This window comes from Thamnophis sirtalis, unplaced genomic scaffold, assembly GCF_051295495.1.
Source record: "Thamnophis sirtalis isolate CommonGarterSnake01/CBP01778 unplaced genomic scaffold, rThaSir2_p1.2 scaffold_3, whole genome shotgun sequence".
Taxonomy (NCBI): domain Eukaryota; kingdom Metazoa; phylum Chordata; class Lepidosauria; order Squamata; family Natricidae; genus Thamnophis; species Thamnophis sirtalis.
Window position 1 is genome coordinate 113,849,898 of NW_028261383.1, and position 23,385 is coordinate 113,873,282.

Here is a 23,385-nt window from a genome sequence, read left to right on the forward strand (position 1 = left end):
ACGATACAAAGGAATGAAGTAGACAGGGAACAAGGAGCATGTCTGCTCCCACTCCTGATATCTTGAAAAAAATCTATAAACATTTCATATGTAATTAAGGACTACACACACATTCATTTGAAATAAGGATGGCCATTACCCCTCTAGGCATTTACCGAAAATACTTTGGATAAAACTATCTTAGCATTGCTTGCTAATAATGGATATTTTAATCATAAGAGCAACTCTGTAACATCAGACCATAGAGCTGTGTAGTTCAGCCTCCTGCTCTCTGTTGTGACCAAACCTCCCAATCACAAACCCTGCATACCTATTCCCTCAGATATCAGAGCAATAGGTGACAATTGTGACTGGTAACCAGCCATTGGATAGTTCTATCCTGTGTATTTTCCTACCTGGACACCATGTGGTTCAAGACAGATGTCTGAAGAACATTGAATGGGTCTCATTATTTGGGGCCACTTCAACTAAGAACAAACCTGCTGCTATTTATTTTATTAAATTGTTAAATGAATCAAAATGTTGGGGTTGCACTGCAGTAAAATAGCCACCTGCTGATGCCATTTTTTAAATGGAAGTAACCGGAGGCATTGCACATCACTTCAAAGTTGTACATACTTTGTGGCAGGTGTGAGTTGAATTGCTGGGAATTATCTGAATTAGAGCATTCAGCCCTAGAGCTTTTAGGCTACTCTGCTGTTCTTGGAATAGAGAGGGATGCCTCTGTGGAAGTACTAAAATCTCACATTCAATAGGAAAAGGTGAAATGCTGCACAGTTCATAAAGCACTGTTTGTTCAGAAGTTTAACACATACACGAACTGTTTGTGAAGCATTCCCTGGCCCTCAAAATTTCCACCTTAACTTAAAACTTACAAAAGGGGCTACCATAAAACTGATTCACCAAATGGAACGGAGTATTAACACCTACAAGTGTGGCAGTTTCCCTAAAGCCCCTGTAATTAAACCATGCGAAGACAAGAAGAAGAAGAAGTCCTCATTTTCCTCAGAATCACTTTTAAGAGTGACTGTCCATTTGCTTTGCTCTTCTGAAGCAGTCTTCCCTATGCCTGGGCATTGCTTCTAGGTGAAGGAACCTTCTGCATGGACCTTGCAGGTAAGCAGTTCTGGAGTCGTGCCTGTTTGTTTAGTCAAGGTTTTCATTATTAGTAAGGAACCAGTGAAGAAGTCCAAGTGTTGCTTGGTGCCAAGAGAAGGAAGGACAACTTCCTGAGAACATCATATGCCAACATGAAGAATGTTGAAATGTTGCCACCGTTCCTCTCCCAAGGAAGCCAACAAGGATGGGATAAGCAATCAGGCATCTGTGGACCCACCTGATTCCCATGTTGAATTCTCTATGAAGATGCCTTCCTTTGTTCTGTCATTCTGTAAAGTGGTTATGGACACAAATCATTCAAACCTATATAAAATATAAGAAATATTACAAGCAAGCAGATCATGAGCACTAGGACATTGTTTTTTTTTTAAATTAATTTTTTTTAATTTCAATTTAAAACAAGTACAACATCTTTCTTTACATGTTATAGAAAGTGTATCAGTCGGTCACAAATAAACTTTGGTACATCTCCTCCACAGTCAACAAACATAACTCATGTTAACTCAAGTATTTTAACTCAGATATTCATACATATCACCATCGTCATATATCCATTTTCATTTGACTGTAATTATTATTTAAAAATATTGATAATAATAATACTCTTAAACAATACATGCCCACACCGGTGGGAAAAGAAAAAGTCAAAAAACAAAAACAAAAAAAAACAAAAAAAACAAAACAAAAAAGATAAGAACAAAAGACAAGGCAGGGAAGAAAAAAGAAAAAAAAACACAGGTATATATTATTTTTAAAAAAGTATATCAGTTGGTTACAACATGTTTTGGTGCATCTCTTCCATTAATTCATATTAATTCAAATATCTTAACTCAAATGTTTACCATTTTGACATCATTATACCTCCACTTCTAGTTAACTACAGTTATTTAAACATCCTTCAACCTTAACTATGCCAAAGAGTTAATCCATAACCACATGCTGACATTTCATTTACTTGTTTGTAAAATCCTCTATTGACATCAAATCCTCATATCCTGTTTTAGCTAAACATCCATAATATTTAATACCAAAAATTCCATCTTCCATGCAATATAATTTATTATCATTCTCCCTTCTTTATGTAGTTGTATCATATATCATAACATTTTCCCCATATTAATTAACATTTAACTGTATATATTTTATTTTATTTTTTAGTAGTGATAATTATTGTGATTAATAACCTTTATATATATTTCCAACCTTCCTTTCTCATATCCAATTATTATTTATCATATCAACTCCACATTATATACATTACTATCAATATCAATTATTATTCAGCTATATCTATTATAAATAAGAGTAATTAGATTTAGCTAATTTTAAGTTGTATTCTTCCATCTATCAGCCTATGTCTCTCCAATAACAAAACCTTCTCAGTCCTATTGCCATTCATTGATTTACCAAATGTTTTTATAAGCAAGTCCAAACAGGGATATCTTCGCATCTTTTTGCTCAGGATGTCTCTGATGAGATAATAATGTTGTCCCAGGCTTGTTAAACTTTTCAAATTGACTTTAATTCTCAAGGGTGGAATTTTCATTTCTCCTGCGCTCTGTCTCTTAAAATGAATCTTCTTTATAGCTCCCCCCCTTTCCAGCATAGCATTCCTTTCTTCCTCCGAGATAGACCAGACGTCATTTCTCACATTTTTCATTTGTATTTCAGGAACATTCAAACATTCAACGTTCTCACCTTTTCCTCCATATTTTAATGTCAAATAATCCAATTTTTTTTCAAATCTTTGATATGAATCAAACAGCTTTCGAAATGCGGAAAAAAGAATTTGAAGCGAGCCCTTGGGAATATAATTCGACGCCATGTTGTGTCGCAGTTAGAGGCTCTAAGGTATTTGCAACTAAAAACACGCTGGGAGCTGTGCGATCTTATCTGATCTTAGACCAACACAGCCAAGCAATAAAAGTGTCAGATTGTGAAGGGCCAATTAGTAGTAGGTTAGTTTTACAACCCACTTAGAAAGAGTCAGGGGGGAATGTTGAAGAATTCCTTAAAGCGTTTAAGAAATAGGGTAACCGCCGGCCATAAATCCATTTTAAAAAAACCAATTCGCCGCTAGATTCTTCTGTTCTTTGGTTTCAATTAGCTTAAATTTTAGTGCGGACCGTCTCTCTTTGAGTAATAAAATCAGCTTACCAGTTGAATCCACTTACACCATTCTTAGGGGCAACCTGCAGTTTCAGTTAGCATACAGCTAATCCAGAAAGGAGTTGGCAGGAGGGGTTAATTCCAAGCCCCCCCCCCAGAGACTTTGCGAACGTCTCTGAGGTCACTGGATCTCCCCTCACCTTTCACTGTCTTCTCCGGGACAGCTAGGGTCCGATGACCCGTCCAAAATTCCTTCGGAATAGGGGAATTTCAGGAATAGCCTGAAACTCCGTCTTCTCACTGCTAAGCCCCGCCTTCTTCCCAGCACTAGGACATTGTTGAATGTATACTTATAATAGCAGATACATTTTTTAAAGCAAATTTCTGAGCATGTGTTAATCTGGTTCTGGTTTTGGTTTTCCATTCTCTCTTCTCACACTTTTTCACAACCTCTTTGGATTAACCTAATGCCAAACCAAGTATGCCCCCCAATGTTGCAATACACTCACACTTTGCTCCCCTCAAAGCAAAGCCAGTCTTTCTACTGAGTTTTTCTTTGTTGCAGAGGGTTTAAAATTGAGACATTTTAAATTCTTCCAATGGCTTACTTCTGATGCCCACCCACCCAAAAAAAGAAGAAAAGGAAGAAAAGGTGACGGAACACTTACTCTGCTGCTTTTTATAGAATAATCTAATTGCAATTGTCTCTCTTTCTTACCGCCTCTCCCCAAGGAAGTCAGGAGTCATAGAAACTTGTGTTGGGAAAAGGCAAAACTAGCTTGTGTTAACAAGGCTCCAAGGCCCACAAAACTCCAAGGGCCCTGGTTTTTTGCTAGTGTAAAAAAAGAAAGGAGTTAGAGCACATACAAGAGAGCATAAAGAAAGAGTTTAAGAAGGCTCCTCTGCAGGAAGTGGATGTCAGGAGCATCTCAGGTAAGGGAGCAGATCATGTTGACTGGGGGCCTGCAATGGGAGCTTCTGTGCTTGACTTAAGGCAGGGGTCAGCAACCCACAGCTTGAGCCGCATACGGCTTTTTTCATCTCTCTGCTGCGGCTCCCCGTTGCTCAAAATATGCGTCACAACTGCCAATGTGGAACACCTGCTGGAACGTGATTTCTTGAGCTTTTCAACCCCCAGTACGCCAACCATGGTTAAATCCAAGGAAAAAAAAACAGTTTTAAAAGAAAACAGAATGTTTAATTCAACTTCATATACTAGTTTTTTGGCCACTCAGGAAATAGTCAGGCACAGGAAAGGTTTTGTGGCTCCCGGGGTTTTGTTTTGTTTTTTCCTATGGGAAATGGGTCCAAATGACTCCAACCCCTGCCTTAAGGAGAAGGGCTAAATTTTCTGGGTCCTTCTGGTTGGCACAGTGAATTATCCACCATCAGTAGAAGATACTGAAAGGGAGGAAAGGGTTGCATACAACATTGCACATACTGCACAACGAATCTGTTAATTTTGGAGGGGAAAATGTATATGTTGCAATTTCCCAGGGATGACCCAGACTTGTCAGATGCTTTGGGCTCATCCCTGAAACAATATTGGCTTTAGAAGTGTAGAAGGGCAGAGCAGTGTTCTTAATGCTGGTCTGTCCTTACTCAACCATGGTTTTTTTTAAGCCATCACTTCAGGGCCAAATCGCCTGACATCAAGTGAGCCATGTCTTGTCTGGTAAAAAGCTTTTCATAGAAGAAGTGACTCCAGAGTCACTTCACTTGGATTATATTCTGAGATTTGGCTACCAACTCCGGCAAGTACTTTACCAGGGAGCAGAAAGCAAGAGCAGTATTTCAAAGCCCATTCTTTGTCACTAGTGGTCACAATGGCAAAACCATAAAATAACAACTCAGTGACAATTTGGAAGAGGAAGGTGTCTTTCTAACTGGAGAAGGCGGTAGATAGGATGTCAAGGGGAGAGGTAAGGAAAGAAGGTATTCCCAATTCTATTTTCACAATTAACACTTTGATTCCCCTTGCTTCCTTCTTTTCTCCCTCCATTTTTCTTTCTTTCTTCCTTCCTTCCTTCCTTCCTTCCTTCCTTCCTTCCTTCCTTTCTTTCTTTCTTTCTTTTTTTCTTTCTTTCTCCTTTGCATTTCTCTGCCAGAACACTACTTCCAATTTTGTCTCCAACAGGCCTACAAGGCAGATTTGGTTACATATAGGGAGTGGTTCAAAATTTTCCCATCAGAGTTCTAGCTGAGCAGGGACCTGAGCCTGAGTCTTCCTCACTCTGGCTGCGGTGCTCTAACACCCCCCCTCCTCCACATCGGTTTTCCTTTCTCTAGGTGATGAAGAAGAAAAACAGCTTTGGAAATGCAAAGCGTCCACGGAAGTTGTGCCTATATTCATTCAGGGCCCTCTCCATGCCGGGCCGCCCCTACCAAACTCTTCCCAGTTCCTTTCTTGGAGACTATGACAGCAGCATCCGCTATGCCAGCACCAGGACCCCCAAGGGACCGTTCTCTGAAAGTGTAAGTGAATGGGGCACCTCCCCAGATGCTTCTGGACATTCATCTAAATTTGCTTGTGGGACCTCACTGCAACCTAATCCTGCTCGCTCTCCCTGAACAGGTTTGCCATTAGGGTTAACCCCCCTGCTCCCCATCCTAGTTATGAAAACCTGTCCTGGGCTTTGCTGCCAGGATTGGCTGGACATGTTACCTGTGTTGCAATATGCCTCCACTTTAATTTAGAGGCAGTAACAGGTCCCATTCCTGAGCTTGCAAAGCTGTATTAATCTTCTGGCATCTCCCTGCCCTCGAGGTTAACTGCCACTTGCTTGACCTCCAGAGCCAACCAACTAAGCAAGGTCCACTTTGGATACACACCAGTACTCCTTCACACAACAGCAGCAGAAAGATTTACTCATCCCTGTTCTATTCCTCTGTCCTATCCCCTTTTCTCCCCACCATAGACCACTCCAGCGTGGACTAGAATGCATCTAGAGGATACTTTGGGGGCGGGGGAGGGAGGTGCAATAGATCTTCCCTAATTCTCATAGTCACAAACACCTTATGGATCATGGAAGACAGATGCTGCTTCCCTTCTCACTATCATATTACTAATTCTAATTGTCACACAATTAAGACAATTTTAAAATCAACATTTAGTTCCTATACCCAATGGGCATGTAGTTCACCTGCTTTGCTCTCCCCCCCCCCACTTCCCTCCCCCCCAATGCTGGTTTTTGGTCTGCAAATACATTACAAAAGTACAGGGCTGGTTCTACAAATCTCTAGATTTATTTATCCCCATATCCATCCCACCCACCACCCGTAAGGAAAGGCAGGAAGTATCAAATGATCTTGCTGCCAAAGACAAGGCTGGTTGTGTTTCAGAAGATGCTCTGGCTTTAAATCTGACAGGGCAACATCAGTGTTGCTGGCCTACTGAATTTCCAGCAAATATTTAATTTAATTTTATTAATGTACAATAGATCTGCGTAGGAGAAAGAGAGAAGGTGGGTGAGTTTGGGAATAAGGAAGTGACCTGCTCATGTTCAGATTACTGATAAGCAATTACCAAGTGAGAACAGGATTGCCACCCAACTAATCCAGGCCAATTGCTTTCTTCCTGCTATGATTGTGCCAAAGATTTGTTAACATACCAGGCCAAATATTATCAAAACAAAAGTTGGCAATAACTTTTTACACTTTAGGGAAGTTTATCTTTGCTTTACAAACGTAACTCTTTATTATGGAATCATAAGGCTGGGCACCAGGTGATACAGCTAAAGATTGTGAGTCAGCTTGAGGGCCAGGATCTCAAACAAGTCAAACAAGCAGCACCCAAAACCAGGGCAATGGAATTTTCTCACTTGGGAACCAAATGTATTGGATTGCCAACCAAGGAATGCCTTCAGATTCCCTTAGGATCAGGACAGGACCAAGACAAAATAATATTTGGAAGTGTTGCAAATCAAGAATACTCCTTCGTAGTATGACAGAACTGTGCACAAAGATATGCATCCTCCTGCACATAGATCCACAGTCCCTAATAAAGAGTATTACAATTATTCAGGATAATCTTTATGCAGATTATCGGGACCTGATGGACAGAGCAGATTGGATGCCTGTGTTTATTAAATATGAATTTTTATCCCTGCGCAGAGAGTGGGATTGTTATGGGGGTGTGGCCTTGAGCCAAGGAGGGGGCTTAGTGCTGCCACTCTGTATAAATCACTAAAGCAGGATCAGGGCAGCCAGAGGGTAGGCAAAGTCCATGTGCTGAGACATCCCACAATCAACGCCGGAACAAAAGAGCTTCATTGGTAGGAAAGGAGCCCATTTTGAACAGTGTTTGCAAGAAGGGTACCTCACAATGACAACGGTAGAAGCCAAAGCTGAAGAGGAGGACAAAAAGGAACCAGACTCGGTGTCAGATCCCGCTCCAGATCCCGCTCCAGAGGCAGCAACCACACCAGCATCCGATCCACCAAGCAGGGTAAGGTTGTTGCTTGCGCAAGGATTTGGGTCTGTCCTGTTCACACATTGCTCTGGGACCAGAGACTGGTTAGTGTTGGGATTGAGCTTTGAGGGAGAACAAGTGCCACGTATCAAGGCCATGAGCAGAACGCAAAAGAGCAGGATTCAGATAAGGACAGAAATGGTTTTTTGAAAAAAATATGATGCATCATGAGCATTTCAGTCAGGAAGTCCTGGGATAGCTCCAGTTGAGCTGATTCTCAACTGTTGCTTTTTCTGCCTTTCTTCTCCCCGCCCCCTCTGCATTCAAGGTTGCCTCTACAATTCCCGCCCTGTTCAACAGCATTGCCTGCAAGTAGAGTTTTCAGGGTCCTCTTTCAATATGTATGACTACATCACTACTGACTATTACTCTTCCATAGCTGATGATCTGTTTATGTCATCCATGCAGATAGATTTCTTCTGGGAATACTGATTGCACCTACATACTCTAGACTTTCCTCAGAGACTTCAGTCTCAGCATTTTAAATTAAAAGGGTGTGAAAATAAATTCAGGAAGTAACTGTGAAGGAAGCATAAATGAAAAATACCAGAATGTGTTTTCTGCAGTTAATGAGGGTGATTGGTTATGTCTCTTCCTGGAGAGTCTGCTATCCAATCACAACCTTGATTTAAATTTCAAGGAAGAAAAGGAGGTTACCATCAACAGGAAGCATTTGGAGAAGAAAACAGACAACCCAAATTATCTATTTTCTATGCTCTTCACAGATGGAAAGTGTATAGGTTTGCCATTTTAACTTAAATATTTCTAAATGGGTCATATTTCTTTTCAGGGAAATTTGGAAAGTGCCTATTCTCTCTATTTTAATTTAGAATAATGATTTCTAAATGTGTCGTATTCCCCCCGCCCCAGGGAAATTTTCACAGCTTCCACCCCAAAATAAGGCCACCAGTGCCTTTTCAGTGCAGAAATCCAAATGTTGCTTTCCCAGCAGAAAGCTGCTTATAGAATATATACATATCTCCCTCACAGATCCCTTCCTATTCCAACTGGGTTGCCCAAAAGTTTTCATTGGTCCGAAAAGTTTTAACTGCCCTTCAAGGAGAGCAATTTTTCAAGAAGCATCATAGAACACAAAGGGGAATGATTACGGGGGTTTGTTTTCCCCCCAGTTCCAAGCAATGCAATGCCTCTCCAACCCACCCATAAATCAGCTCTTTCCCATACTGTAGGTATTTGTGTTTTGCACTTTTCCTCCTCGCTTGCAGAATGTGACTTTTGTCCTTGTTCAATTCCAATCTGTTCATTTCACTTCATTGTTCATGAATGTCTAGATCTTTTCGACTCTTCTCTCTTTCTTCTAAGGCGTTGACTACCCCTCCCAACATTGTGGGATCTGCAGAGTTCTCTCAACACCGTCATCCAAGTCATTGGTGAAAATGTTGAAAGACCCAGGGCCTAGGACAGAGCCATGGGCACACCTTCCATGCATGCACTTGGTCATAGAGAAATCTAGATTAATTGGGTGATCTGGGACTTTTCCAGTTTCCTATATTTTCATCATTTAATTGGGGTCAAATCCTGACAGGGAAGAAAAAAAGGAAACTTTAACTGCCCAAAGCTTAGTTGCTTCATTCCTTTTGCCCTCTTCCATTCCTAAGGAACAACACTTTTTCTGCAATAAATATACATCGGGCTTCTAATGGTATTTGAGTGGACCGCACATCCATATGCAGTTCAGGCTCTAAGTTCAAGGTGTCTTTCCCAAGTGTAATGCTTGGTAAATGTTGATTTAGGTGACGTAAACAATGCTAGGAAGGAAAATCTGGTGGGCATATATGCAAATCACTTTTACATTTGCTCACCCAAATGATCAACCTTCTGTGACACAATTAACTCCACCTCTTGAAGTACAGCATGCTGTTCCATAATATATGACTCTGAATCCTCTACACTGATTGTGATTGCCTATGATCCTTCAGAGCATTGAACAAATCAGTAATATATTTAATATCTTCTCAGTAATATCTGTCTGGAAGCAGGCTCAGGTTTCTGCTCAGCAAAGAGTACAGTAACCTTAATTGAGCTGTTTCTTAAGAGCAGATGGCAGATTTTTTATTGTAAATGAAATATCAACACTGCGAAAAGAGAAGAGAGAACGAAGTGATCAGAACCTACCTATATTGATCTGCATTTAGCATACTTCCTATAATATTTTTATTAAAGTTTAAAAATACAAAGATAAAAAATTAATGCAAATTAAGAAAAAGATTTTTAAAAATTAAAAAGTGTAGCGAGATGGAAAAATATAAAGAAAAAAGCTATATAGAGAAATTGATGAAAATTCTCGGTCATCCAGGTAGACCTATCTGGAAATTGAGACATGACAACTGGACTCATTTTCTTCTTGGTCTAAGACGTTTTGCTGTTCATCCAAGCAGCTTCCCTAGTCAAAGCAAGTTAGTAAGGCAGGGAGTCATTGCAATGTACCAACTCCTTCTGCACCAATCTCAGAAAATGTGTGGCAATAAGTTGATGAAGATTCTCAGTCATCTGGAAACTGAATCAGGCAACTGGATTTATTTTCTTGTTTCTTTTTAATTTTTTTAATATAAAGAAATGACTTTTCCCTTCATTATGGCAAGTATAAACAAATCCAGTAATTTGTCACCTTTTCTAACATTTCAATAATGGATCTCTTCTTCCCATGTTTTATATCTATAAACAAATCTTTAAAGTTTCATATTCAGTCCTAGTCAAGAAAAACCCATTAATGCTGCTAAAAATGCATATATATTTTAACCTTGATCAAATGAACCAACTTTATATTCCTTCTTTTTGCTTTTAAAAATCTTGGAGCTTCTAAATAGCGTTCCAAAAGCCAGTTACTTTTCATTCCTCTTGCTTCAGAACTCCCTCAAACAGTGTAACACAACTCTTTTGTAAATCCAGGATAAGAAACTTATCCAAGTCACCCTTCTGATTTATTATTTGTATGTTCTCTTAGTTATTAAGATATCAGCCAATTTTATTTGTAAATCCAGTTTAACATCTTTTTCCATATCATTCTTGTAATTTGTCATATTTAAATTCAAATCTAAAATGTGATGCTGAGTTGTATCTTTTTCCATCTCTTCTTTTAAGCCCATATTTATGGTTGCAGACCATGTAAAGAGAAGTTTCTGAGTGCATTGTTCTGAAATAGCCTCAAATTATTCCAAAATTGAATTACTTTTTTCCCTTCTGTATTAGTGATCTCTTCTCTAATTATAATCTTTTGTTCTTTCTGGTTGCTGCTAGTATCCAGCCTTCAACATCTCCTTTAATCATGTTTTTTTCTAATCCACAAAATTTTCCCACAGGAAGATGAAGTTCAAAATCGTCATACATTTTTAATAGGATTTTAAACAACTTCACGGAAAGGATTCTTATAATTAGTTTGAAATTTTTATTACCAATCCATCTGACCCCATTTAGAACTTTCCAAAATCAAAGTTCTAATCTCCCTTTTGCTGTTTATTTTAGATTTTTTATTTTAAGTTTACATGAAACTTCTTTTGCTTAGGGTTGAAGGAAAATTACCTGGTGTGATGAAATTTGTCATACTGAAGGTTCTTAATACACAAAAAGCAGTTAGCAAGCCATTTCTTAAAGCAATAAGAGAGGAAATGGGTGAACCCAGTATCCAAATCATACTTGAATAAAGGCTGTCTTTACCTCAGCTCTCAGAGCTCTAAAGCTTACTGGAAACCACTGTTTCTTGCGGGGAGCATCTATATGGAACAAAGGTGGATAATCCCGATAGGAGATAAATTTTGGTGGCTCAGTGGCTAAGACACTGAGCTTGTCGATCAGAAAGGTCGGCAGTTCGGTGGTTCGAATCCCTAGTAGAGGTCTCCTGCATGAGCAGGGGGTTGGATTAGATGTTACTGTTGCTGATAAGTGCCAGGCTATTCACAGGCTCCTTGTTCCTCCACAATCATCACTACAAAAAGCAAAACTGTCTTCAGTCTGCTATTTCTTCCTTGGAAGCACCTAACACACTTCCACAGAAATGCGTTAGATAGCGAGTAGATCTAGAGCTCTGAATTTCCTATGGGAATAGTGATGGTAAATTGGTTTACCACCTGTTTGCTGTATTTCAGAAAAAATTCCTATAGGATTTTCTTTCCAAGGACAAAAATAATGCAGTCCACCTTTTATGTCAGTTCACTTGATTTAGGAAAGGAAAGATTATTTGCCATTCTATTTCAAGCAAACTATTTCTCCAAGAGCTAATCTGGAACTGCTGAATTCACTCTCAGTGTGAAAGCAATTCTACCAATGTCTTCCTTTATTGTCTTGCCTCCCTTCTGAAGCCTTTCGGGCGGTGCTGAGTAAAGGGGATCAGCCTATGCTGTTCAGGTCCATTATGCCTACAGGTGATTGCAAGCAGTGATGTGCAGACAGAGGAGGCAGGGAAGGCAGGGCCTCACCACTGTCATCATGAAAAGAAAAGAAAAATGTAAAAGGAAAAAGGCTGAGGTAGTTGCTGCCAGAGTCACAGTGGATGACTCTGCTTAGTGCTTAACTGTTTAAAAAAGCCTCTTAAAAAGTGTCCTCTACAGGAGGAGACGAGAGAACCATGTGCCTCATTTAGTCTATCTTTATGATCACTTGAGCAGAGTTAAGCAAGGGTTAAAAGCCGAAAAATTCCTTATGTAGACGAGGCCTCCTCCGGTAAAGGGCACTTTTTTAGAGGCTTTTTTAAACAATTAAGCAGAGTCATCCATTGGGACTCTGGGAGCAGCTAATCCAGCCTGACCTCAGCAGCTCTTGCCTTTTTCCTTTTACATTTTCATCATGGCAGACAAGAGCAGAGTTGAAATCCTCTGTGAAACAGCTGGAACAGGTATGTGGGTCGAAGGGAGGGGGAGAAATTCAAAATTAATTTGTAAGTAATTGTATTATTGCAAGGTGTGTGTGTGTGTGTGTGTGTTTTTACCCGCCTCTGCTGGCCCGCGGGATGGCACTTTTTTTATGTCGGACATAGTAGCAGGGGTTTTGGACATAGCAGCAGGGCTTTGGGACATAGCAGCAGGCCAGGGCTTTTGGACATAGCGGCAGGGCAGCTTTTGCCTCTAGTGCCGGAGCGGCAGAGTGGCTTTGGTTCCATTCTTTGAAGCTTTCCATAGGTCCTCTCTGCTTTTAAAGTCTTCTGTTCGTCTAAGGAAGTTTTTCCTCTATGGCGGACATAGCTCCAGGGCTTTTGGACGTCCAAAAGCCCTGCTGCTGTGTCCGCCATAGAGATGGGATGCGTCCCACCTCTATGGCAGACATAGCGTTAGGGCGTCCAAAAGCCTCTATGTCAGACAGAAGCGGCGGGACGCTTTCTTTCAGCTTTTGCCTGCCCCGCAGGGCAAAAGCCGAAAGAAAGCACCCCGCCGCTTCTGTCTGAGATAGAGGTGTCCCGCGCCCCACAGCGGGGCACCTCTATGTCAGACAGAAGTGGCGGCGTGCTTCCTTTTGGCTTTTGCCCTGTGGGGTGGGCAAAAGCCGCTTTCTTTCTTTTTGCCTCACTAGTCATAAACCTCACCACACGTCACTGACTGCAAGATACCCCAATGGCAGGAAATATATTCTATCATCTTCTTTATTGACATCAGAACAGAATAGAATAGAATAGAATAACTTCATTGTCACTTTAAATGTACACTAATCGGCATATATTACAATGAAATTTCATTGCATACAAGTCTCAAAGGGTAACCACATCCAATGTTCATTACATAAGCATGACAAACAAACAAATAAATAAATAAATAAATAAATAAATAAATAAATAAATAGTTAAAAAAGATAAAAGAGGAAGAACATACTTTAGCTATCTGCCCCACAAATCCCCCAAATTGTTCTCTTTTGCTTTTGCTTGTTTCTCTTCATTCATTTTGTAATGTTTTCACCTTGGGCAATCATTTTCTTATGCTTGTAAGAGCACAGCTACTTAGTACTTTAGCAGTTCTCCTTAGCTGGAAATCTGAAATAGAAGGGCTTGTATATAGCCCCCATCCATCCATCCATCCATCCATCCATCCATCCATCCATCCATTCACTTTCTTTCAGAAATTTTTAGACTTCTACCTTCTACTTCAATATTCTGGACTAGTTTTTATAGTTCCTGGGATAGGATTAACTATGTGTGAAATAGAGCAGTTATACTTTTTTCCCCCAAAACACACTTGTCATTCAGAGGCCTCTGCCAAGCACTTCACATTGGGGGTTTTTATGCCAATGTAAGGCATATAACTCTTAATTTTAGGAAATGTAATGGTATGTGGGAATGACTTGGAAGACATGAGGAAGAGTCACAAACTAGACGAAGCTCAGATAAGAAATAGCTGAATCCACGGAAGGAATGGTAGTGTGGCAAAGACCTCTGCAGGGGCCCTTCCCAGTTTCTTGGATGGTAAAAGTAAAAGGGGTAGTGATGTACTTCCACACTTAAAACATACAATAAAGCTAGAGCTAATAGATCTGGGTGTGTGTAATGATATATGGGAATGAACTTGAGAGAAGAGGGGAAACAATCAGATAAAATGTGGAGAGGAGCCCATAGCTGAATAATGGGCAGAGAAAGAAACTTAGAAAGGATCAACTCCAAACTTACCAGGTGGAAAAAAGAGACAGCAGGAGATTTCTATTTTAAGATTGACCAGATCCTGTTAATGTAGCCTTTAGAATTTTAGAATTGGCTCATCTTGTCATGCATCCTGTCTGGTCTGCTTGTGAGGCTGACAGAGGACTTTTTTTTGCTGAGCAACAAAAATAGCAAGTGCTGAAAAGGTGAAGTATTTAGAACTAGCAGCTCTTGAGTTGTAGACTCCTGTTATTTTGTGTTTCTTGTTTCTCTAAAAATAGCATTAAGTCTATTTTAAGTCTGCAAATGTGCCCAGTTTCAAAGCATTTGTTGTTTGAAACAGCAGAGTATTTTTAAAAGCGGTTTATAAAAGGGGGGGATTTTCTCCCTCCTATTGTCTATTTGGAAGTTCTGTTTCAATTCACACAAACACACACACACACACACACACACACACAATCCCCTCTCTTTCATTTAGTCCTATTCCATTTTTGCAGACTGCCTAGACAAGTCCTTTCAGCTTTCTTGGCAAGGTTTTTCAGAAATGGTTTGCCATTGCCTCTTTCCTTGGGTCGAAAGAAAATGACTGGCTCAAAGTCACTTAGCTGGGTTTGTGCCTAAGGCTGGATTAGAACTCATTAATCAGTTTCAACATGTCTATAGACACATCATCTGGAAATCACTCCGATGTAACTGATAATATGCATTTATCTGAACTATGAAACAAATTGTACTTGGTAACACATTTTTTAATTCATAGTTACTATGCATTATTTTAATCCATACTTTCAGCAGCTGCTTTAGTTACAGGAAGCTTATGGTTTTATCATTCAGATAAGGCAGTAGTTCTATGAATCCCTAAATTATCCCTTATAATTAAAAAAAAGAGGGGTTATTATTTGGGAAAGTGACCTCAGCCTCAGTAATTTTTCATGCTTAAATGGCAAATTAAAAAATGCAAAAACCAAACTCCATCGATCTATAAACACGCAATCTAACTTCCTATAAAAGCTTAAGTTCTCAGAGAAAGCCTTTGGCAGATGAAACATGGATGGGCTATTAAGATAAATGGTAAGTGCCTATGAACTATGCAGCTCACTTAGGTTTGGCTAATATACTCCATAATCCCTAGACAAAAAAAAGGTTAGGAATTATTTTAAATATCTTTTCTGTAGGGGCTAGTCGAAAGGTAAAAATAAACGCTGGTGTTATTATGGTAAATTACTTGAAACCAGTAGAATCCATTTTAATTTCTTCTATCTATAATTAGTTAGAAATCAATCATCTCGACAGGTTACTTAAAAATCACATCAACCTTTGTTTCTAAGCACAGCTCTGGCACCAGTTATTTAGGGCAACAAATTCAGGAAAGGCCAGACATTGTTTATTATGACAGGGAATGGTCTTGAAATTCTATAAATCTGCAAAATAGATGCAGGAACAGGAAGGAATCTCATTGGCGACCCTTCCTACGTCTTCCTCATTTAAATGAAGGGCTTATCCATAGACATCCCAAAGTTCATACTCTAAATGAGAATGGTGCTCCCAAAACAAAGAGAAAGACCAGACCATTTGACTGACATGAAGATATGCCTTGATGTGCCTGATCAGGGAAGGCAAAAATGATTTTTATTCATTTATTCACTTTCATCATTTGAATTCAGTTGTAAGCTGTGACCTCAATTTACAACCATTTTTTAAGTGACTGGTTGAAGTTACAACAGACCAGAAAAAAAACGACTTACAACCTGTCCTCACACTTTTAACCATTGCAACATCCCTAGGATTGCATGGCGCTTTGGGCGCTTAGCATGTATGTATGTACAACAGTGGCAGAATTCCAGGGTTACGTGATTGCCATTGTGATCTTCCTAGCCAGCTTCCAACAAGAAGTCTATCAGGGAAGTTAGATTCACTTAACAATCATGTGATTCACTTAAGTGCAGTGATTCATTTAACAACCATACGAAAAACGGCCATAAAAGTGGGTGGAACTCACTTAACAACCCCTTGCTTTGCAACAGGAATTCAGTTCCCAATTATGGTTGTAAGTCAAGGACTACCTGTACAGTCTTATTAGTTGCAGGGAAAAATCTAAACATTAAGTGCAGCAGCTACCTTGTTTCTAAACGCTTAGAGGAACGTAATTTGTGGAAGTCATTAAGGGGTTACTATCTCACCCATGCTTGAATTCACTTGATCAAAAATCATATTCTGATATGTCCAAACATGTAGATTTTCCCTTTCCCCATCCCCTGCAAGTCAGATTCAGGTCCTAACATACGGTATTTGGGGATTAAGATTCATATTTTTATGGGGAGAAGTCTTGTGTTATTTTGAATGGCTAAAATTCATGAGAATTCATAGGTAGGTTTGCTTTGATTCTAACGTCACATGGATCTTTTCCAATAAGGCAGATTTGATTGTGCATTTGGGATTCTGCCAGCGCTGATGCACAGCCTTTCTCATATGTTTGGGTAAGATATGAGGAAGAATAAGAAACAACTTATGGTCAAGGAAAATTGATCATCGTTTTTCAAAAATCAGCATTGTTTGCAAAGACAAGTAGGAACCTTCAGTTGGACACTATATGATGGGACAGTAAGCTAAAAACAAAACATCAAACAATGAATGGTATTAGCAATAGCACTTAGACTTATATAGTGGTGAAATTCAATTTTTTTAACTACCGGTTCTGTGGGAGTGGTGTGGCTTGGTGGGTGTGACAGGGGAAGGATACTGCAAAATCCCCATTCCCTCCCCATTCCAGGGGAAGGATACTGCAAAATCCCCATTCCAGGGGAAGGATACTGCAAAATCCCCATTCCCATCCCACTGTGGGCCCAGCCAGAAGTGGCATTTGCTGGTTCTCTGATCTACTCAAAATGTTCGCTAACGGTTCTCCAGAACCTGTCAGAACCTGCTGGATTTCACCTCTGCTTATGTACCGCTTCATAGTGCTTTTACAGCCCTCTCTAAGCAGTTTATAGAGTCAGCATCTTGCCCCCAATAATCTGGGGTATTTGATTGGTATTTAATAGTATTTGGCACTAATTCATGGTTGCAGTTTTGCAAGGAGGAGGTAAGCAGTTACACCATCCTTCAAACTTTCCAAATTAAGAATTACTATTTCTTCTTACCTAGATACAGTTGTTAAATTCACATAATCTGGATTCCAAATTAATCTTTCTTCTGGGTTTACAGTACAGAGGCTAAACAAACCACTTCAAGCCTATTATTTATTAGAAAAGCAATCATCAATTATATACTATTTTGAAAAACAAATATTATAGAAACATTATTGATACTAAAAGAAAGTGCTCTATATTTCTCTTCTGAGCCACAGTGGTGCAGTGGTGAGAATGCGATACTGCAGCTACTTCTACTGACTGCTGGCTGCCTCCAATTTGGCAATTCAAATCTCACCAGGCTCAAGGTAGACTTGGCCTTCCATCCTTCCAAGATGGGTAAAATGAGAATCCAGATTGTTGGGGACAATATGCTGATTCTGTAAACCACTGTGAAGCAGTATATAAGTCTAAGTGCTATTGCTATTGCTATTCTAAAGGCAGTGTATTTGCTTCCCTCGCTCCAGTATTTTCAGGCATGTTTGTTACTCTGGTTCTGACAGAGTCTCCTACCATGTGTCTCTCTCATTTGCTCTCCAGCTGTTCTAAGTCAAAAGGGAAGTCAAGTAGGATCTTTTGCCATTTTTCAGAAGATCATTCATTCTAAGCTCTTCCTCCTCCCGCTGGCAGCTCAATGAATGATAGCTGTGCCTTATATAAAGACCCCTTCCTCCCTGGGAGATCACACTCCATCTGCTTTAGTTATTGTCCAGGGGATGATAATAGCATTAAGCTGATCCCAGTTATTTTGCTTCAGCATTTGCCTCCAGACATTGAGCAACCAACATAAAGCTTAAAGCTCACTTAATGAGCAAATGAAAAACATCCTTTGCTCCCCCCCCTTTTTTTTTGAACCTAAGGTTTTAAAAGCGAACTCTTGGTTTTCCTATACAGTCCTGATGCTGTGTAAAGAGCTGTGAGTCCTTTTTCTGATGCTACATTTTGCAAAGGGATATGATTAAGAGATGAGTCATCATCTATAATCTACTTTTGGGTAAAACCTCCATATAAGGACCGTGTGGGGGAAGGGCTTGTTTTACTTCCAAAGGTCAATAGAAAGTATGTCATCTGTGCAATCTGCATAATTTCAGTAATGAAGTTATTAAGGAAATGATGCAAAATATGTCGCTTGCAATAACCTATACCATCTGCATAATTTACGCAAATGATGTTAACAAAAACTAATATAAATTTCAACTACTTTGGCTGCATCCAACCTGACTGTTACTCAGGAAAAGTATTCTGATGGAAAGTTTATCCATTACAACCAGAGTCTGTTGAAAGGAGGCTTATTTAGTCAAAGGTTTACGGTACTTAATACATTATTACCATAAGGAACAGAATCAATAAAATAGAAGACCGAGCCACTTTCTCACCTTTTGCATACAAGCAACCTCGATTTATATCATAGGAATCAGTGATGGGATTCAAAACCTTTTACTACTGGTTCTGTGGGCGTGGCTTGGTGGGCATGGCAGGGGAAGGATACTGTAAAATCTCCATTCCCTTCCACTCCAGGGGAAGGTTACTGAAAATCCCCACTTCTTCCCAATCAGCTGGGACTCATGAGGCAGAGAATAGATGGGGGCGGGGTCAGTCAGAGGTGGTATTTTCCGGTTCTCTGAACTACTCAAAATTTCTGCTATCGGTTCTCCAGAACTGGTCAGAACCTACTGAGTACCACCTCTGATAGGAATAATGAAAGTTGCTACACTTGCAAAGGTATTGCAAGGATTTCTGCCAGCAGTAGAGAGCTGGCAGCCATCTAGATGTTGCTGTACTAAAAGTTCTCCTCACCTTTAGCCCTGATGATCAGGTTATTGAGAGCTGTAATCTAGTCCCATTTAGGGGAGGCCAATGGTCTAATAGAATGTGCTTTGGATGCCCAAATGCACTACTGTGTATAAAGTATATGCAAAGTCCAAAGCTCACAAAAACTCATACCTTTAAGTAAAAGTTTTAAATAGAAAAGGTGCTGCCAGATTCCTTCTGAATAAATGCTAGCAATCTTTTCATTCGCGCATCTATCCTAGATGGCACAAATAGCGCTTTAGCATAGCATATTACTTAGACTGATATACCATTTCACATTACTTTACAGCCCTCTCTAAGCAGTTTACAGAGTCAGCATATTGCTCCCAACAATCTGGATCCTCATCTTACCCACCTCGGAAGGATGGAAGGCTGAGTCAACCTTGAACCTGATGAGATTCGAACTGCCAAACTGCAGGCAGCCAGCAGCTGGCTGTCATAGCCTGCAACACTGCATTCTAATCACTGCGCCACCACGGCTCTTTAGAATTCATATTCACTCTTTTTTCATTAAGTTTGATAAGGCAAAGCAAGAAATACACAGAGGAGAGGGCCACATAAGTCTATTATTGGCCTTTGTAGTTCAATATCATATCAAAAGCTCGACAAGTCAGTAAATGTCTGATTGTCATATATTCCTAGCTGAATCCTTCAAGTGAGCAATGTTAGAAAGCTACATAGCTTTGCCTCTGAGGTTGATGACAAAGACCGGCCAGTGGAAAAATTAAGACAGCTAAAGTTGGAACCAATTGATTATTGCTCTTATTCTTCTTCTGTTACAGTCAGGCTCTCCGGAACAAGAAGGCTTCTTCAATCTGCTGACTCATGTGCAGGGAGGACGTATGGATGAGCAACGCTGTAACGTTCAAATTGTACATAGCAAGAGTGGCTCAGAGCCCGAAAAGAGTGAGTTCTCTAAGCTAAATAAGGTTTAGTAAATCCAGGAGTTACTAGCGTGAATGATCTTCTCAAGACCAAGCTAAACTTTTGATCCTGACTACTGCTGAAGAGAGATCCACATCTTCTTTTGAGTCTGCTTTCAGTATTTACAAAACAGATGTCTTGGGACATGGGAAAGTTTTCTTGCAGACTAAATTCTCACAAAACTCATGTAAAGTAGTCTTAGAAAGTTCTCTTCCACTCCAGATTAACATTCTGATAACCCATTTACTCTGAACCTTTTTCTAAAGCGCAATTGAGATCCCCTAACTATTGGCCCTGTTTGTTAAGCCATTTCCAATATTGCTTGGGCATTTCATTTGCTAAATAAAGGTTCATTGGCTTTCAATGATTGTATGGATATGTCCATCTGGGGTGTTTTATTTGTTTGTTTGCTTGCTTTTTTTATATATATTTGTCATTTTTCACATTTTTGAATCGCCCATCTCCTTCAGATCCAGAGGTAGTTTATTGTTGTCTTCTTCTGAGATATGAAGATTATTTTCCTGGTAGTCTTCATTCAACCTTGTTTTAAAATCAGCCAAAATTAGCTAGGAGCTCTCACATCCATAAAATGCTAAGAAGCAAAAGATACCAAATGGACAAAATGGAAATGTTTGACATACTGCAGACTAGTGACATCTAAAACAATGAAAAGAATGCTACTGTTGCTGTCCTTCATTATGCCCTCCATTGATAACTGCTTCTATTTTTTGGGCCTGCAGAGGACAGCCCCAGCCCACCCCCTGAAATGGATAACTTCATGGAAATGCTGGCTCATACACAGAGCCGACGAATGGACGATCAAAGGGTCAGCTTCAACTACCTTCCTGGTTTTCAGAGCAGTAACACCAGCAGCCTATCAGGCTCCGGGGCCACCAAGGTGAGTCTCTTCAGAAATGGATGTGAACAGGGGCAGGGTGGCCATTAAAACCTGCCCAGACAGTAAAGAAGCAGGGTTGGTAAATCAATCAAACTGATTAGGCCATACACCCTGTTCTTAGACGCCTTTTCTTACTAAGTCTGGAAACAGGCTAGAAGTGGTATTCAGCAGGTTCTGACCAGTTCTGGAGAACCGGTAGCGGAAATTTTGATTAGTTCGGAGAACAGGTAAATACCACCTCAGACTGCCCCCATCTATTCTCTGCCTCCTGAGTCCCAGCTGATCGGGAGGGAATGGAGATTTTGCAGTCTCCTTTCCCTGCCATGCCCACCAAGCCACGCCCGCAGAACTGGTAGTAAAAATGTTTGAATTCCGCCACTGAAACAGGCAAAGGAAATATAAATAGTGCGGCATCTCTTTTGCTTTTTTTAATGAGTTCCCTAACTCACTAAAATTCTCCGGATGGATCGTGTAATGGAAAATATATACTGTAAAATCTGAAACCTTGATAACAACAACTAGCACACACCTTTGCAGCACAAAAGAAACAGAGACACTCTTTCCCCTTATTCCACCATCATTTAGCAAACACGAGAGAAACTTGATATATTTTTCAAGATAATAATAGCATAAGAAACAGCAATTTCATCTATGGAGCTATCATGTTTGCACATGTACGTTTTGTACACGTGTAAAAAGGAACAGGGCTTTGATCACAACAACATATCCCATCTTGCAATTTTGGACAGCCTGTGGATGGGTTTCCTGCCATTTCAAAGTTGTTCTCTACCTTTGTGATGGTATGCATCCGGAACCCGGTTGCATTTTAATTCAAATGCAGTCTTTTTTGTACCTAAAAAGTCCTCCAGTGCCCAACCAATCTGAATCTTTACTCTTGGCACCATCCTCACATCCATGCATTAAGACTCATGAGTGCTTCCTACCTGTCCCATAGAATAGAAGACCTATTTTTGAAAGCCTTCCTTGGCAACCCTAGCTTCAAGGACTGGCCAAACATAGTTACCACCTCTTTAGCACTTATGTGGACCAAACTACTATTTCTTTTTTCTTCACATTATCAAGCAACTTGTTTTCCCATGGGCATCAACACTCTGATCTCAGTAAGTCAAGCAAACAGAAGGGAATAGGACAGACAGTTGTGCCTTGAGCAAAGACAAATTATGTTGGCAAATTTCTTTAGGGCAAAAAAAATCCAGGGTATTTGTCATAAGGTGACAATGTGCTTGGTGCAAAAGTCTCTAGTGAGAATTGTGCATTATCTATCACTATGAAAGGATTCAGGGCACCCAGTCATAGCCTCTCAAAATTCGGGCCCCAGTTGATTCTATCTGTGTATGCATATGTATGCTTGTGTCTGCTTCTACCTAGTCAAGCCACTCTATGGAGAGGAAAATTATTCTGTCTTTTGCTGCATTATCATCCTCTGCCTATTTTCTTCTTGCAGAAATGAGATCTTCCCCAGCCCTGCTTGGAAAAGCAGCAGAGAGACACCAATGTGATGCCACCAAGCATGCACTGTGGCTCTCACTCAAGATCATCCCCTCACTGCTGTATCAGCCCTGCACATTTACTGTATATGCTCTGTGATTCTAATAAACATGCCCAACCATTCCTCCTTGTTGATTTCCTTAGCAGATCTCCTAGTAGCAGGATGGGCATGCCACTACAAGACAACACTGCTGGTGGCTTGAAGAAGATAGCTGTTTCTTGCTACCCATATGTATAAGCAAAGCAAAAATGTGGATAACATTGCTACTAATTCTGTCTGCAGCTCAGGAAATAGTGAAGAATACATAAGACAAAAGAATTCCGAATCCCGCTTTCTCCCTCAAGAGACAAAGCTCTTGCCGCTGGACTAGATAACTGGATCCAAATTCCATCAAAAAGAAAATGACACCTCTAACATTATTCATGGTTCAGTTTCATGTCATAACCTAGAAAACAAATAAATTGATCCCAGTAAGCCCTCTTGAATTCCTGATTTAAATTACCTGTACTAGATGGGGTAGTGACACCTGTTCTCATTCGATGGAAAAGAACCAGAACAGCTATTGAAAGAATAGCACATTAAGGACACACTTACCCATATCCTTCTCTAGGTATCTATAGAACAGCACTGATGGTGCTGTGGTTAAAATGCGAGATTGCAGGCTAACTCTGCCAACTTGCCAGGAGTTCAATCCGGACTGGCTCAAGGTTGACTCAGCCTTCCGTCCTTCCAAGGTCGTTAAAATGTGGACGCAGATTGTTGGGGGAAATATACTGACTCTGTAAACCACTTTAGAAAGAGCTGTAAAGCACTGTGAAGTGGTATATAAGTCTAAATGCT

The 23,385-nt window shown here is 40.1% G+C and overlaps 1 protein-coding gene across 2 annotated transcripts; it reads left to right on the forward strand.

Annotated features, from left to right (window-relative positions):
- The first annotated feature begins 4,143 nt into the window (after nt 1–4,143).
- On the forward strand, nt 4,144–22,667 carry PCP2 (Purkinje cell protein 2). Of its 2 annotated transcripts, XM_087709745.1 has the most exons (5): nt 4,144–4,161; nt 5,518–5,703; nt 19,996–20,119; nt 20,878–21,035; nt 22,501–22,667. In XM_087709745.1, the coding sequence occupies exons 1-5, from the start codon at nt 4,144–4,146 to the stop codon at nt 22,504–22,506; spliced, it is 492 nt and encodes a 163-aa protein (XP_087565871.1). In that variant the 3' UTR covers nt 22,507–22,667. The 2 variants fall into 2 exon arrangements, with proteins under 2 accessions (XP_087565871.1, XP_087565872.1); XM_087709746.1 differs by lacking the exons at nt 4,144–4,161; nt 5,518–5,703 and adding an exon at nt 7,430–7,675.
- The last annotated feature ends 718 nt before the right edge of the window (nt 22,668–23,385 follow it).